This window comes from Mirounga angustirostris, unplaced genomic scaffold, assembly GCF_029215605.1.
Source record: "Mirounga angustirostris isolate CCGP_5_RB_7025 unplaced genomic scaffold, mMirAng1.0.hap1 SCAF_10, whole genome shotgun sequence".
In the NCBI taxonomy this organism is placed as follows: Eukaryota; Metazoa; Chordata; class Mammalia; order Carnivora; family Phocidae; genus Mirounga; species Mirounga angustirostris.
In genome coordinates this window covers 115,185,652-115,199,343 of record NW_026991718.1, presented here as the reverse complement: position 1 = coordinate 115,199,343, position 13,692 = coordinate 115,185,652, and the positions used below count along the sequence as shown (strand labels likewise).

The window sequence follows — 13,692 nt, the reverse complement described above, 5'->3', positions numbered from 1 at the left end:
AAATGTTCTTCAAAGTGCCAGGAACTTTTGGGACAAGCAAACGAGTAATCATACACATCACTTGAATTGCTTGAGGCCCTAGTGCCTTCTGAGAAAAGACTTAATCCACCTGGCCATGTTGAATCTGTCTGATGAACCAGAGTGGGGAGAGGTCCTCAAAGGAGGCTGTATCGGAGGGAGAGATGATGGATCCGTGGAAAGAAAATCAACATTGGCCCCCTCCAGGTGAACTGGGCTTCCTTCTTTATGCTCCAAATTCCATCTCTGGAACATGCTTTATATCCTAAGCCTCTCCCAGGGCTAAAATACGGATTCTGCGCCCCAGCCTTGCTCATTATTTATAGACATTCTCCGTACCCCATGCCAAGAGGCTGCCTGGACTGACCGAATTTCTTTCTTTTTAAAATTATATATGTGAAATTTCAAAGTGAGGTGCTAAAAAACATATGTATTTTTTTCTAACGGCCTAAAATGTATTTTAAAGTTCTTAAATCCCTTATCTATGGGGTCAAGGGAGTGGAGGATAGAGAATTTGTGTGGAGCTATTTCTGGCTGTGAGTCCCCACCCTTCTTGGAGAAGATTTAACTGTTCAAGCCAGGTGATTGGAAGAGGGAACTTCCAGAAGGGTTTGAGGTGCCAAATCAGTCCCCATTGCAGTTGGAGAACACAGGGACTGGATCTACCTCCTGCCTGGGAAATCTAGCAACAAGAGACAAGCCTGATAACTGCTTTGGTGGCAGACCCAGGAGAGTGCTGCTATGTTGGAGTTGGCCTGCTCTCCCAGAATTTGTCAGAGAATGTTTTGTTTTTTGGGTGTGGGGGCAGAAAGAGAGAAAGAGAGAATCTTAAAGCAGGCTCCACTCCCAGCATGGAGCCAACTTGGGGCTCAATCTTACAACCCTGAGATCATGACCTGAGCCAAAATAAAGAGTTGGCTGCTTAACCAACTGAGCCACCCAGGCACCCCAGGAAATGTTTTCTGTAGGCCAGATGGGGGCTAAGTGAGAGAAAGCTTGCATAGGCCCATCCTGGGTCCTGTTCAGGAAGGCCTCCTAGAGGGGAAAAGAGATCCCAGAAGTAAGAAGACAAATGACCACTGGCAACAGAGATGCACCTACTATGTGCCAAATCCTGAGCCAGATACTGGAAGAGACCCAAAGATCAGTAACACATGGACCCTGCCTAGAGCTTCAGTTCACAGACTCACATGGGAGGCAGGAAAATACACACATGTTTCGTATACACAGTGTGATAAATTTTATAAAGAGGGAGTCGCTGGCTTCAGAGAGGTAGGGATGCTGTAACCTGATTGTGAAGGGTAAATCTGCTGAGCAGAGAAAGGCAGGAAGGGCGTTCCAAGCAATGTGCACGGCACAGTGGTGTACAGAAGACTAGGATGTTTGCCGAATGCCGGGGATTTCCTCCTGGCACTCCTCTTGCTGATTCTGCCACTCAGTTGGATTGTATGAATTTTCTTGGATTGGGGAATTGGACAATAATACAGACCCTTTCATCTGCTGGCTATTTTCCCCCTGCTCCTGTCCCTGCCTCAGGGGGCAGGTCTCATTCTAGTCCCGGCCCCTTCTTACAAAGTCAAACTCTAAGTAATTAACTCATCCACGCTTGACATCTCTTGAAGTGGGTGGCATCTTTTCATCACCGTTCCGGACTTGGGCAGTAAAGGATGCTTGGTGACAGCTCCCACAGGACCAGGTCCTCTCCTTCTTAAAAAAAAATGAGCCCTTAATTATATTTTAACCTGAGATTTTACCTGCTACCTCATGTGTCACAGCAGCTAAGCTCTAAGATTCCAGACAGGAATCAGGGGGAGGAACATGGTGGAAAGAGCATTGGGCTTGGAGGCAGACACACTCCCCTGGGGCTGAACGAGTGGCTCTGCCTTGTGTCCTTGAGCAACCAACCCCTGAGACGCCTCTCCGAGCCTCAGATCCCTCAGCTGCAAAATGGGGATAATAATACTTACCTATTAGAATTTTATGTGCAGGGCACCTGGGTGGCTCAGATGGTTAAGCGTCTGCCTTCGGCTCAGGTTGTGATCCCAGGGTCCTGGGATTGAGTCCCACATCAGGGAGCCCGCTTCTCCCTCTGCCTCTCTCTCTTGTCTCTTACGAATGAATAAATAAAATCTTAAAAAAAAAAAAGAATTTTATGTGCAATGTGGGAGGTAAAATGAGATGAAGTAGAAGAAGTCTAGCAAGAATCTGAGCTTTCTGAGTTCAAGAATGACAATAAGGTTTCCAGGTCCCAAATATTAACAGTGGTTACCTCTAGGGAAGGAGACTGGGGAGCAGTGCAAGGGGACTGTTTCTTTTAATTAAAAAGCTTTGGTATTGTTTGAACTTTTTTTTTTTTTTTTTTACAATGAGCATGAGTTAATTTGTAATTAGAATATACTCAGTATGGGTATCATACTTCAATAAAAAGTTTTTAAGGGGTATCTGGGTGGCTCAGTCAGTTAAGTGTCTGCCTTCAGCTCAGGTCATGATCCCAAGGTCCTGGGATGGAGTCCCACTTTGGGCTCCCTGCTCTGTGGGGAGCCTGCTTCTCCCTCTGCCTGCTGCCCCCCCGCTTGTGTTCTCTCTCTCTGTGCCAAATAAATAAATAAAATAAAATACCTCATATTGCATAGAAAGTTATCCAGGAGACTGATAAGAGCGGTTGCTTCCGCAAAAGACTGGAAGAACTGGATCTTTCTGTGTATTCTTTTGTACTGTTTAAATTTTTTGTCATCACAAATTTGTATTATTTCTTTGATACGTGTAATTTTTTTTTTAAGATTTTATTTATTTATTTGACAGAGAGAGTGAGAGAGCACAAGCAGGGGGAGCAGTAGAAGGAGAGAGAGAAACAGGCTCCCGGTGGAGCAGGGAGACCGATGCGGGGCTCGAAACCAGGACCCTGGGATCATGACCTAAGCTGAAGGCAGACGCTTAATCATCTGAGCCACCCCAGGCGCCCCTGATATGTGTAATTTTTTAAAGGGTTTTTAAATTACTTTTAAAACAAAAATATTTGAAATAAAGAGTAAGTGAAAAATGTATGGTTACTTTGTTCCTGCGCTACACCTGCAACAGACAGAAACACATATACACCCACACACAGTTTCCAGATTATATGGTGTGGGATGGATGGACCTAGGACAGAAGGCCCTGGCTCTGACAAGGTGCAGTTCCCGAGGAGCTCAGCTGGGGGAGCCATTGAGAGCTCACTAGGGGAGAGTCCCGAGGAGTGGCAGCCCCTGGGAAGTTTAAACAACACAAACCAGAAAGATGTTTGGGGGAAGGCTTATGTGGCTCTGCTCTTGCGGGGCTCTCTGGGCTCCCTTGATGGGAACGGGCCAGGCTCCACAGATCAGAAGAAACACAGAGGGAGCGTCATGGACTCTGGGCCCTCTTCCCAGCCAAACCCTAACATGTAGGGTGATACCAGGAAAGATCAGCCTTCTTTTTTGTGGGAAGAGCACTTGATTCAGAGTCCTGTGTCTGTGTTGAGTCCTGCCTCTATCATTTCTAACTATGTGATCTTGTGGCAGTCACTTCGCTTCTCTGAGACTCAATTTCCTCATTTGTGAACAAGGATAGCATATTAACAATTGTATCCTTTTTTTTTTAAAACTATAATTTATGGAGCACCTTACTGTATGCTGGTCACTGAAAGAAAGGTGCTTTACATATGTAAATACAATTTAGTTCTTAGAAGAAGATATTTTGGGAGCATCTGGGTGGCTTTGTCGGTTAAGCGGCTGCCTTTGGCTCAGGTCATGATCCCAGGGTCCTGAGATCGAGCCCCACATCGGCCTTCCTGCTCATTGGAGTCTGCTTCTCCCTCTCCCTCTGCTCCTCCCCCCTCTGTGCTCTCTCTCACTATCTCTTTCTCTCTCAAATATATAAATTAAATCTTTAAAAATAAATATATAAATGAAGATATTTTTATCCTAATTTTATAGGTAAAGAAACAGGTTCAGAGAAGTGACTTTTTATTAAGTAATCTCTATGCCCAATGTGGGACTCAAACTCACAACCCCAAGATCAAGAGTTGTATGCTCTACTGACTGAGCCAGCCAGGTGCCCTTGGAAGTGAATTTAAAAAAATATATAGATAAGGGGCGCCTGGGTGGCTCAGTCAGTTAAGTGTCTGCCTTTGGCTTGGGTGATGATCCCGGGGTCCTGGGATTGAGCCCCCACATCAGGCTCTCTGCTCAGCGGGGAGTCTGCTTCTCCTTCTCTCTCATCTCCTCGCCCTTGCTTGTGCTCTCTCTCTCTCTCAAATAAGTAAATAAATAAATAAATAAATAAATAAATAAATAATCTTTTAAAAATTTTTAAAAAATATAGATGATAGGTATCATTGGTGTACTGCTTACTATGCATGAGACGCTGTTCTAAGAATTTACAACAACAATTGATAACAATTCCATGAGGTTATTCTCATTTTATATAGGAGGAAACTGAGGCCCAGAGAGATTAAATTAACCTAAGGTTACACAGGTGGTGAATTGGGGAGCCAGGAATTAAAAGTAGGTAGCCTGGCTCTTAATCATGTTACAAATCAGACTTTCCTTCTCAAAACTCTCCACTGGGTTTCCCACCACACTAAAGATAAAACCCAACGTCCTTTCTCTGGCTTGCAAGGCCATACTTGAAGTGGTCCTGGCATGATCTGACCTCATCTCCTATCACTCTCCCCCTTGCTCACTCTGCTTCAGCCATACCAACTTCTCTTGGTTCGTAGCTATGCGGAGCACATTCCTGCCTCAGGGCATTTGCATTTGCCCTTCCTTCCACCTGGAATGATCATCCTCCAGACCTTTGCATGGCTCATTCCTTCGCTACATCCAGATCTCTGCTCAAATTTCACTCCCTCAAAAAGACATTCCTATCTAAAACAGACATTCCTTTGACCCTACTTAACTTTTCTTCACAGCATCTAGAATTCTCTGAAATTGTGCATTTGTTTGCTGGTTTGTCTGTCTCTTCCACCAGGATGCGAGGACAGACTTGGTTGTCTGCTAGATACCCAGTGGTTAGGTGTGCGACCCATCACAATGATAGGCACCCAATATACAGTTGCTGAATAATGAAGTACATAAATGAATGAATATCCATGGGCACCCAGTTGGTTAGAGGCCCAGGCAGGATGTAAGCTGAGGCTGGAGGCTCTGCTGTTAGCCACTGTGCTGTGCCAGACCGGCTCTGAGAGATCCCAGGAGGTTCCGATAGCATCCTGGATGTGAAACCACTGTGAGAACTGCTAAGTGCCTGAAAAAAGCAAAGGATTATTACGATGATTACGCAGTTCACTGTTTGCCCATCTGCGAAATGGGGATAATAATACTCTGGCCCACCAACTTTAAGAGGATGTTTTGTGGCCTGCCAATGAGATAGTGGATGGGGAAACATATAGAAGTTAAAGGCTCTGCATGGCAGAAGGGACTGGAAGATTATTTCCGTGCCGGTGGCTTCCCAAGGCTCCCATCCTCTACCTCGAGTTTGACATTAATATTGCTGACAGGAGTGGGGGAGGTAGGGGGACATGGGGGGCCAAGGGACTCTGCGTCCCAGTAATTAAACATGTTGGGACTGAAGCATTGCCAGCGGCAGCATCTGGTTGCAATTACCAGAGGGGACTGAAGTGATTAGTCACCTTTATAGTGAGAGCCAGGTCGGTCCCCTGGGCTCCTCCCTGGAGAGGACCTTCTCAGCAAGCTCAGAGTCCCCTTTCCCTGCTCTCATCCCATTTCTGGAGTTCCCTGATCCCCAAACAATAGTCCTTGCTCTGAGACTCCTTCCTGTCCCCCTGAAGTCCCAGGACATTGGGTGAGACCTTGACTGAAAGCCAAGAATACCAGAATCACCCCCACCACCCTTTTACTTCTTCTTGTGTTTCTACAGGCCAGGTTAGGATTCTTTGGCACAAAATGTGTCAAAGCAGGAATTCAGCTTAAAAAGTAATTTAACCTTTCTGAACTTCTATTTCTTCATCTGCAAAATGCAGATATCAGGAGCACCGTCTTCATGGGATTATTGTGAAGATAAATAAGGTAAAAAGTACAGTGGACTACAAGGGCTAGAGTCTAGTTTATTTGACTATCTGCAGAATAAATAGTATCTATTATGAATATTTGTCAGGTGCTAGGCTAACACCTTTTATGATTCATTTAACTGAATCCCCACAAACACCCTATGAGGTAAGTACTGTCATGATCCTTGTTCAGAGTCCCAGAGAGGGTTGGAGGCTTCTAAAAATCACGCAATGCACTAAATCATCTAGCAGAACCAGGATGCCAAACCAGTTTGCCTCCAGGGGCCCTTACTCCTTATCAAACCATGTGCTGGGACATCTTCGTTGTTTGACTCATTCATCCCTTCATTTATTCACCCAGTCAAGCTTACAAAATGCCTGAAAAGTGGCAAGACAGAATCCCTTCTTTTAAGGAACTCAAGAGTCCAGCAGGGAAGTCATGATAGGTCCATAAGTAATTACACCTTGAAGAAGAAAATTATGGCTTTTGTATATAAGGGCCAGTTAGAGATTTATTCATCCATATCACACACACTGAGAATCTGCTATGTGCTGGACCCTGTGCCCAGCACTGGGAATAAGTGAGAGGTAAATATGGTACAGTCTAGTCATCATCTAATGGGGGAGACAGAAATTTAAATAAATTATTGCAGTTGTTAGGGATTAAGTTATGATTTTAAAAACATGAAAAAAAGTACATACACAGAGTAGAAGAGATGAACTGTGTTCAAAACAGGGGGCAGAGGCAGAACTGGGTAAGCTCTGAGCTGCCAAAGCGGGAAGGAGCACAGAAGATGTGTGATGGCAATTCAGGAGTGCATATTTTCTGGTGAATGGGGGAAGGCTTCATGGAAGAGGGGGCACATGAGCTGGCACTTTTCAATAGGTAGGTTTTAGAGAGGGGAGCATTGGAATAGAGAGATCCTGGACGCCTAGAAGCCAGTTACCAGGTAATTATAGTAGGACAGGTGGTGAGGACCTAGATAGTGAGGCAGTGGGGGATGGAGAAGAGGGAGGAATATCAGAGATGACTGCTTCAGTGTGGACAAGTCAAAGGGAAGCCAAGTATTGTGAATCTGGGGAACTGGGGGGGATAGTAATGAATTCAGCTCTTTCTTAAAGCTCCCCCAAAGAGTGCCTGATGGTGCCTTGGTCATTTGAGAGGGGGAGGTGGGGCCCCACGGGGTATTCTGGCCCAGGAGCACCACAGGAAGCTTGAAATGGCCAAGTTATGCTGCTGTGCTCTGAAGATCAGCGAGATCTGGGAGCATCACCATGAAAAGACTGGTCAGGCTCCTGGATACCCCAGCCCAGTTTCATCTTTCATTCATCACACATTCGCTGAGCTTCTACTCTGTGCCAGGTCATGCTGGGAAACCAATCTGGTGACCTTAGGCTCAAAGGATCTCAGGTTAAGAGGGAAGCTTTCCTGATTACTCCTTCTACACTGCTTCTTACAGCGTGACAAGTGTTAAGGGCGACAGGTACAAGAAAGGGTAGTTGGTTCTGTCTGGGGATGAGGGCAGGCTTCCCAGAGGAGGTGAATTTTCAGCTGAAGCTCTCAGGATGGGCAGGCTTCTTCCGGTTGTGGGAGTTGATGTTTCAGGTGAAGGGAACAGCTTTCCCCCTGAGTTCTGCTGAAATTCAGACTTCTTCCAGAGCTACCAGAAAAACATCCAGTGGGAAATCATTTCTCCAGCCTCCTGCAGGGGTCGCTGCTGCCCCAGGCTGAGGCTGCCACCTCCGGACTCAGCCGGTCCTTCCCAACAAAACTCGGGAGTCTGTCTTTGCTGGGGTAGTAGTGAGGTAGACCCTGGACCTGCCTCCATTGAAGGCGTGGGCTCGGGGGTGGCAGTGCCCCCTGAAGCCTGAAGAAATCATCTGAGCTCCGTCAGTGGCACTTGGGGGGAGGGGTGTAGTGGGTACAGATATTTTTCTGTCTCTGGGTCACCACAAGTTTATTAAAATAAAAGCAACTGTGGGTAAATGCTGCCATCTGTTCTGCCACCCCCCCAACAACAAATCAGGCCCCAGACTAGACGCAGGAGTTGAAACTGCTTTAAGACACCCCAAGGACTTAACTGAAAGCCCACACTCCCCATGCTTCTGGGGCTTAAGATCTTGAGCTCATTCCTCAGTATCTCTCCTCAGGAAGGTGGGGTGGGCTGCCCCTGGAGGTGGAGGTGAAGACCCCTAGTCTGCTCCACGGACTGAGAGGCCCCCTAAGCCCAGAGCCCTGCCGCGGGGCTCTGTGCCAAGAGCCCCCGTGAGCCATGGCCTCGAAAGGGCAGCGGCGATTTTTTTCCCATAAATATATCGCACTTAAATGAGTTTAGACAGCATGACATCAGAGAGTAATTAAATTAGTTTGGGTTGGAATTCCGTTTCCAATTCCTGAGTTCAGGTTTGTAAAAGATTTTTCTGAGCACCTGCAGGCGTGTGTGTGTGTGTGTGTGTGTGTGAAGTATTTTCACTGGAAAGGATTCAAAACCTAAAAAAAAAAACAAAACTGGAGCACAGAGGCAGCATTACGCCATTCTTCCTTCTTGGAAAAATCCCTCAGCCTCATACAAGCCTCCTTCAAGCCCTCAGTCAGTTGTGCAGGAGAAAGGGGGCGGTCGGCTTTCTCCTTTCAAGAACGAGTTATTTTCAGCTGCTGACTGGAGACGGTGCACGTCTGGATACGAGAGCATTTCCACTATGGGACTGGATACCCACACACGGCCGGCAGACTTAAGGAGTCTCAGACTGAGGAGAAAGCCTTTCCTTCTGCCGCTCCCGCCGCTGCTGCTGCTTTTGAGGGTCCACTCGGCTCATGGTTTTTCCTGCCAAACCAGAGGCACCTTCGCTGCTGCTGTCCTTCTCTCTGGTGTCACTCAGCGGCTGGCCAGAGGATGAGACTCCCCAAACTCCTCACTTTCTTGCTTTGGCACCTGGCTTGGCTGGACCTGGAATTCATCTGCACTGTGTTGGGTGCCCCTGACTTGGGCCAGAGACCCCAGGGGGCCAGGCCAGGCTTGGCCAAAGCAGAAGCCAAGGAGAGGCCCCCTCTGGCCCGGAGCGTCTTTAGGCCGGGGGGTCACAGCTATGGTGGGGGGGCCGCCAGTGCCAGGGCAAAGGGGGGCACCGGGCAGACAGGAGGCCTGACACAGCCCAAGAAGGAGGAACCCCAAAAGCTGCCCCCCAGATCGGGTGGCCCTGAACCCAAGCCAGGACACCCTTCCCAGACAAGGCAGGCGGCAACGCGGACGGTGACCCCAAAAGGACAGCTTCCCGGGGGTAAGGCACCTCCAAAGGCAGGATCTGTCCCCAGCCCCTTCCTGCTGAAGAAGGCCAGGGAGACGGGGCCCCCTCAAGAGCCCAAGGAGCCGTTCCGCCCGCCCCCCATCACGCCCCACGAATACATGCTCTCGCTGTACAGGACGCTGTCCGATGCTGACAGAAAGGGAGGCAACAGCAGCGTGAAGTTGGAGGCTGGCCTGGCCAACACCATCACCAGCTTTATTGACAAAGGGCAAGGTGAGGGGGTGGGGTGGCAGGGGCACGGCTGAGAGGGAGGGGCATCTGCATGGGCGGAGGGGCCTTTCAGAGCCCCGACACTGCACCGACACTGCGCCGGTGGGAGGTAGTGTGTGCATCGGCCTGGAGTGGTATCTGGGACTTACCTCCCACGTTCCCGGTCCCAGGCTGCTGGCGCGTCAGAGCCAACTCTTGCAAGGTGCACAGGGGGTTACTGAGCCCGGAGAGGAGACAAGACCTGCCAGGTGGCGGCAGAGTTGGGGACCATACTTTAAGACTCTTACCAGGCCATGCTCTGTTCTGAGGTGGGTTGGCCAGACTTTCCAGGCTCCAGAGGTTTGTAGGTTTTCTCAGATGGCAGAGAGAGAAATTAATCGCCAGATTCCCGTGGTTCTGCAAATTTGCCTTCAGGCTAGGGCCAGAGGAGGCAGGATGGGTGAAGACAGTAAATGGGGCATCTTGGAGTCGCGGGATGACATTTAAAAGTACGGTGTGGGGGTGGGGGGCTGGGGGGTGGCAGACTTAGCAGCAGCAGGGCAGAAATCCTCAGACAAGGGGACTAACTCACAATGTGACCTTAAGAGAGTCCCCTTTCCCTGTGGGGGTCTCGGTTTCCCCATCTGCACAACTCTATGGCGGTTGGGCCGGGGGATTTCTGAGAGTCCTTCAAAAATGAACACTTTATATCCTGTCCTAAACACAGATCATTTTTACTGTCAACCCGGGAGGGAGGGTAGCCATTCCCCTCACCTCACCCTATGCTCACCTAGCGCTACTGTTTTGACTTTTCCCTCCCCACTTGCTGTGCGATCTCAGCAAGTCGCTTCCCCTCTCAGGGCCTCAGTTTCTCTGTAAGTGTGAAGAGGGAGATGGATTACTCATTGCCAGGGTTGCCTGCAGCTCTTACGCTCTGGTTCCGTGAGGCTTGGGACTTCGGCTGGCAGGGTGGGGGAGGGGGGCGGAGATGGGGAGAGGCTCCTCATTAGAGCTGGCCCGTGGGGGAATGACCCGGTGGGAGGAACCAGGAGGCGGCAGGTCTGGCTGGGGTGGGGGAGGTGGCCTGGCTGCCTGCCCAGCCAGGGAAAGCTGTGACCCCTTGGGGGCTCATAAAATAAGTCCTTGTGCCCCCCAGCTCTAAGGGAGCTTGCAGAGGGGGAGATGGGGAGTTTAAAGGCCTAATTAGTCACCTTCTAGAGCAACGTATGAATGCTTCCTAATGGCAAATTGGTATTTAAGAAGGAGGGTATGCTGATTTGGACACACTACAGAGTTTCTCACACACACACAGCCTTATATTTATACACGCATGCTGAATCACACACACATGTACACATGTGAACACACACCTTCTTACATGTCCACACAGAATCGTCTTGCATGCACACGCACATATACATATCTTTCAAATATTGACGCAAGCGCAATCTTACACGCACGTCACTCATTATACTTTACCTTTCTTATTCACATGTAAGCCCGTTATTCACATATACGCACGCACACACACACACGCTCATACACGCAGCAGGATAAGACATGTACACAACAAAATCATCCGACTAGGAAGCCGGGGAAATTGGATTGTAGCTTTATCGTTAACTATCTGTGTGAACTTACACAAGTCACTTGCCCTCTCTGTGCCTCATCTGTAGAATGGGAACACCAAGATCTTCCTTAAGGTGGAGTGGGAGCAGCTCAGGATTGGGTATAAGATGTTCTACGGTAGAGTTCCAACTCTGCTTTTTCCTAGCTGGGTGATCTGGGGCAAGTCACCTAACTCCTCTGAGCCTCAGATTCCTCCTCTGGAAAAAATAGAGCTAATTATAATACCCACTCCACCTATCTCTCCAATGAAGATATCATATAAGATAATAGCTGGGGAGGGATAGCAAGAGGCAGTTCTAAGGCTGATGCATCTCTGATATGCATTGTCATTGACACAAACACCCGGAATTGTTCAAATCACCACAGCCACATCTACGGAAAAACAACCCTACTTGGTCTGCTGTTGAGGAAGCTCCCTTATTTTGAAAAAGGCTCTCAGTGGTTTGGGTCTTGGCCTCTGTCAGAGTAGGGGAGAGGTTAAAGAAAGCTGTCTCCAGAGGGGAGAGAGCTGTAGCCCTCCCCTGAGGCCCCGAGGTGGCTGGCTCTCTTGGTGAGGTTGCAGGGAATGACTTCTGGGTGTTCTCTCTAGATGACCGAGGTCCTGTGGTCAGAAAGCAGAGGTACGTGTTTGACATTAGTGCCCTGGAGAAGGATGGGCTGCTAGGGGCCGAACTGCGGATCTTGCGGAAGAAGCCCTCGGACACGGCCAAGCCAGTGGCCCCTGGCATCGGGCGGGCTGCCCAGCTGAAGCTGTCCAGCTGCCCCAGCGGCCGGCAGCCGGCAGCCTTGCTGGATGTGCGCTCCGTGCCAGGCCTGGACGGATCTGGCTGGGAGGTGTTCGACATCTGGAAGCTCTTCCGAAACTTTAAGAACTCGGCCCAACTGTGCTTGGAGCTGGAGGCCTGGGAACGGGGCCGGGCCGTGGACCTCCGTGGCCTGGGCTTTGACCGGGCGGCCAGGCAGGTCCACGAGAAGGCCCTGTTCCTGGTATTTGGCCGCACCAAGAAACGGGACCTGTTCTTTAATGAGATTAAGGCTCGCTCGGGTCAAGATGATAAGACGGTGTACGAGTACCTGTTCAGCCAGCGGCGAAAAAGGCGGGCCCCGCTGGCCACGCGCCAGGGCAAACGGCCCAGCAAGAACCCCAAGGCCCGCTGCAGTCGGAAGGCGCTGCACGTCAACTTCAAGGACATGGGCTGGGATGACTGGATCATCGCGCCCCTTGAGTACGAGGCCTTCCACTGCGAGGGGCTATGTGAGTTCCCCTTGCGCTCCCACCTGGAGCCCACGAACCATGCAGTCATCCAGACCCTGATGAACTCCATGGACCCTGAGTCCACACCCCCAACCTGCTGCGTGCCCACACGACTGAGTCCCATCAGCATCCTCTTCATTGACTCCGCCAACAACGTGGTCTATAAGCAGTATGAGGACATGGTCGTGGAGTCTTGTGGCTGCAGGTAGCAGCATTGGCCCTCTGTCTTCCTGGGTGGCACATCCCAGGATGCTGGTCACAAGGGCCCGTCCCTGCACTCCCGAAATCAGAGAGATTGGGAGGCAGCACCCAGGAGCATCTACCTGGCCTGCGTGAAAGGGGCTTCCAACAGCCTTGCTCTTACTGAGTAGGACTGGGTTCAAGGTTCCTTTCTATCCACAAGTCCCCTTGTCTGAGGATTTCTGCCCTGCTGCTGCTCTGACTGGCAGAGACAGACCCGGGGAGACAGACTGAATGGGACTGAGACCCAGGAGACCTTGCTTTCCAATGAGACTCAGCCCTCAACCTCTCCTTACCTGGGCCTTTTGGCTTCCGGACTCTCCAGGGAGGGCTCCCCTTGGGAGAGCCCACAGGTGCTGCCCTCTCCTTGAATCACCACTGTGCCTGGTGATTTCCTGCCCCTGGGACAGATGAGATGCTGATTGGGCAGGGGTGGGCCGGAGGGGGTGAGGGCTTGGGCCGGGGTGAGGAGTGTGAGGCTGTTAGACTGTTAGATGAAAATGTACATTGATGAGATAAAAAGCAAAACTGTTACTAAAACTGTGGCAAATTTCTTGTTTACTGCAGGGGACCCAGTGACCCCTCAAAGAATGACTGGCCCAGGGAAGGGAGGTGGGTTGCCTGGAGCAAAACAGGAGAGTACAGGGGCGCCTGGGGGGCTCAGTTGGTTAAGCGACTGCCTTCGGCTCAGGTCGTGATCCTGGAGTCCCGGGATCGAGTCCCGCATCGGGCTCCCTGCTCGGCAGGGAGTCTGCTTCTCCCTCTGACCCTCCTCCCTCTCATGCTCTCTGTCTCTCATTCTCTCTCTCTCAAATAAATAAATAAAATCTTAAAAAAAAAAACCAAAAAACCAAAAACAAAACAGGAGAGTACAGGCTGAGGAGGGCCAATGCCACCTCTAACCCCATTCCCGTTCCTTCCAACGGCCCGTTGGTCTGGAGCTCCGTCTGCTCCTCTGGGGCCTGGCAATAGACTTGACATTCCTTAGTCAAGCTTGTTGCCTCAGAAATGGATCCTTACATGGGAGGGA

The 13,692-nt window shown here is 49.9% G+C and overlaps 1 protein-coding gene across 1 annotated transcript; it reads left to right on the top strand.

Annotated features, from left to right (window-relative positions):
- Positions 1-8,614: 8,614 nt before the first annotated feature.
- On the top strand, positions 8,615-13,485 carry GDF5 (growth differentiation factor 5). The gene is made up of 2 exons (XM_045883863.3): positions 8,615-9,562; positions 11,757-13,485. Exons 1-2 carry the CDS (start codon positions 8,938-8,940, stop codon positions 12,629-12,631), a joined length of 1,500 nt encoding a protein of 499 aa, XP_045739819.1. The 5' UTR covers positions 8,615-8,937; the 3' UTR covers positions 12,632-13,485.
- Positions 13,486-13,692: the final 207 nt, after the last annotated feature.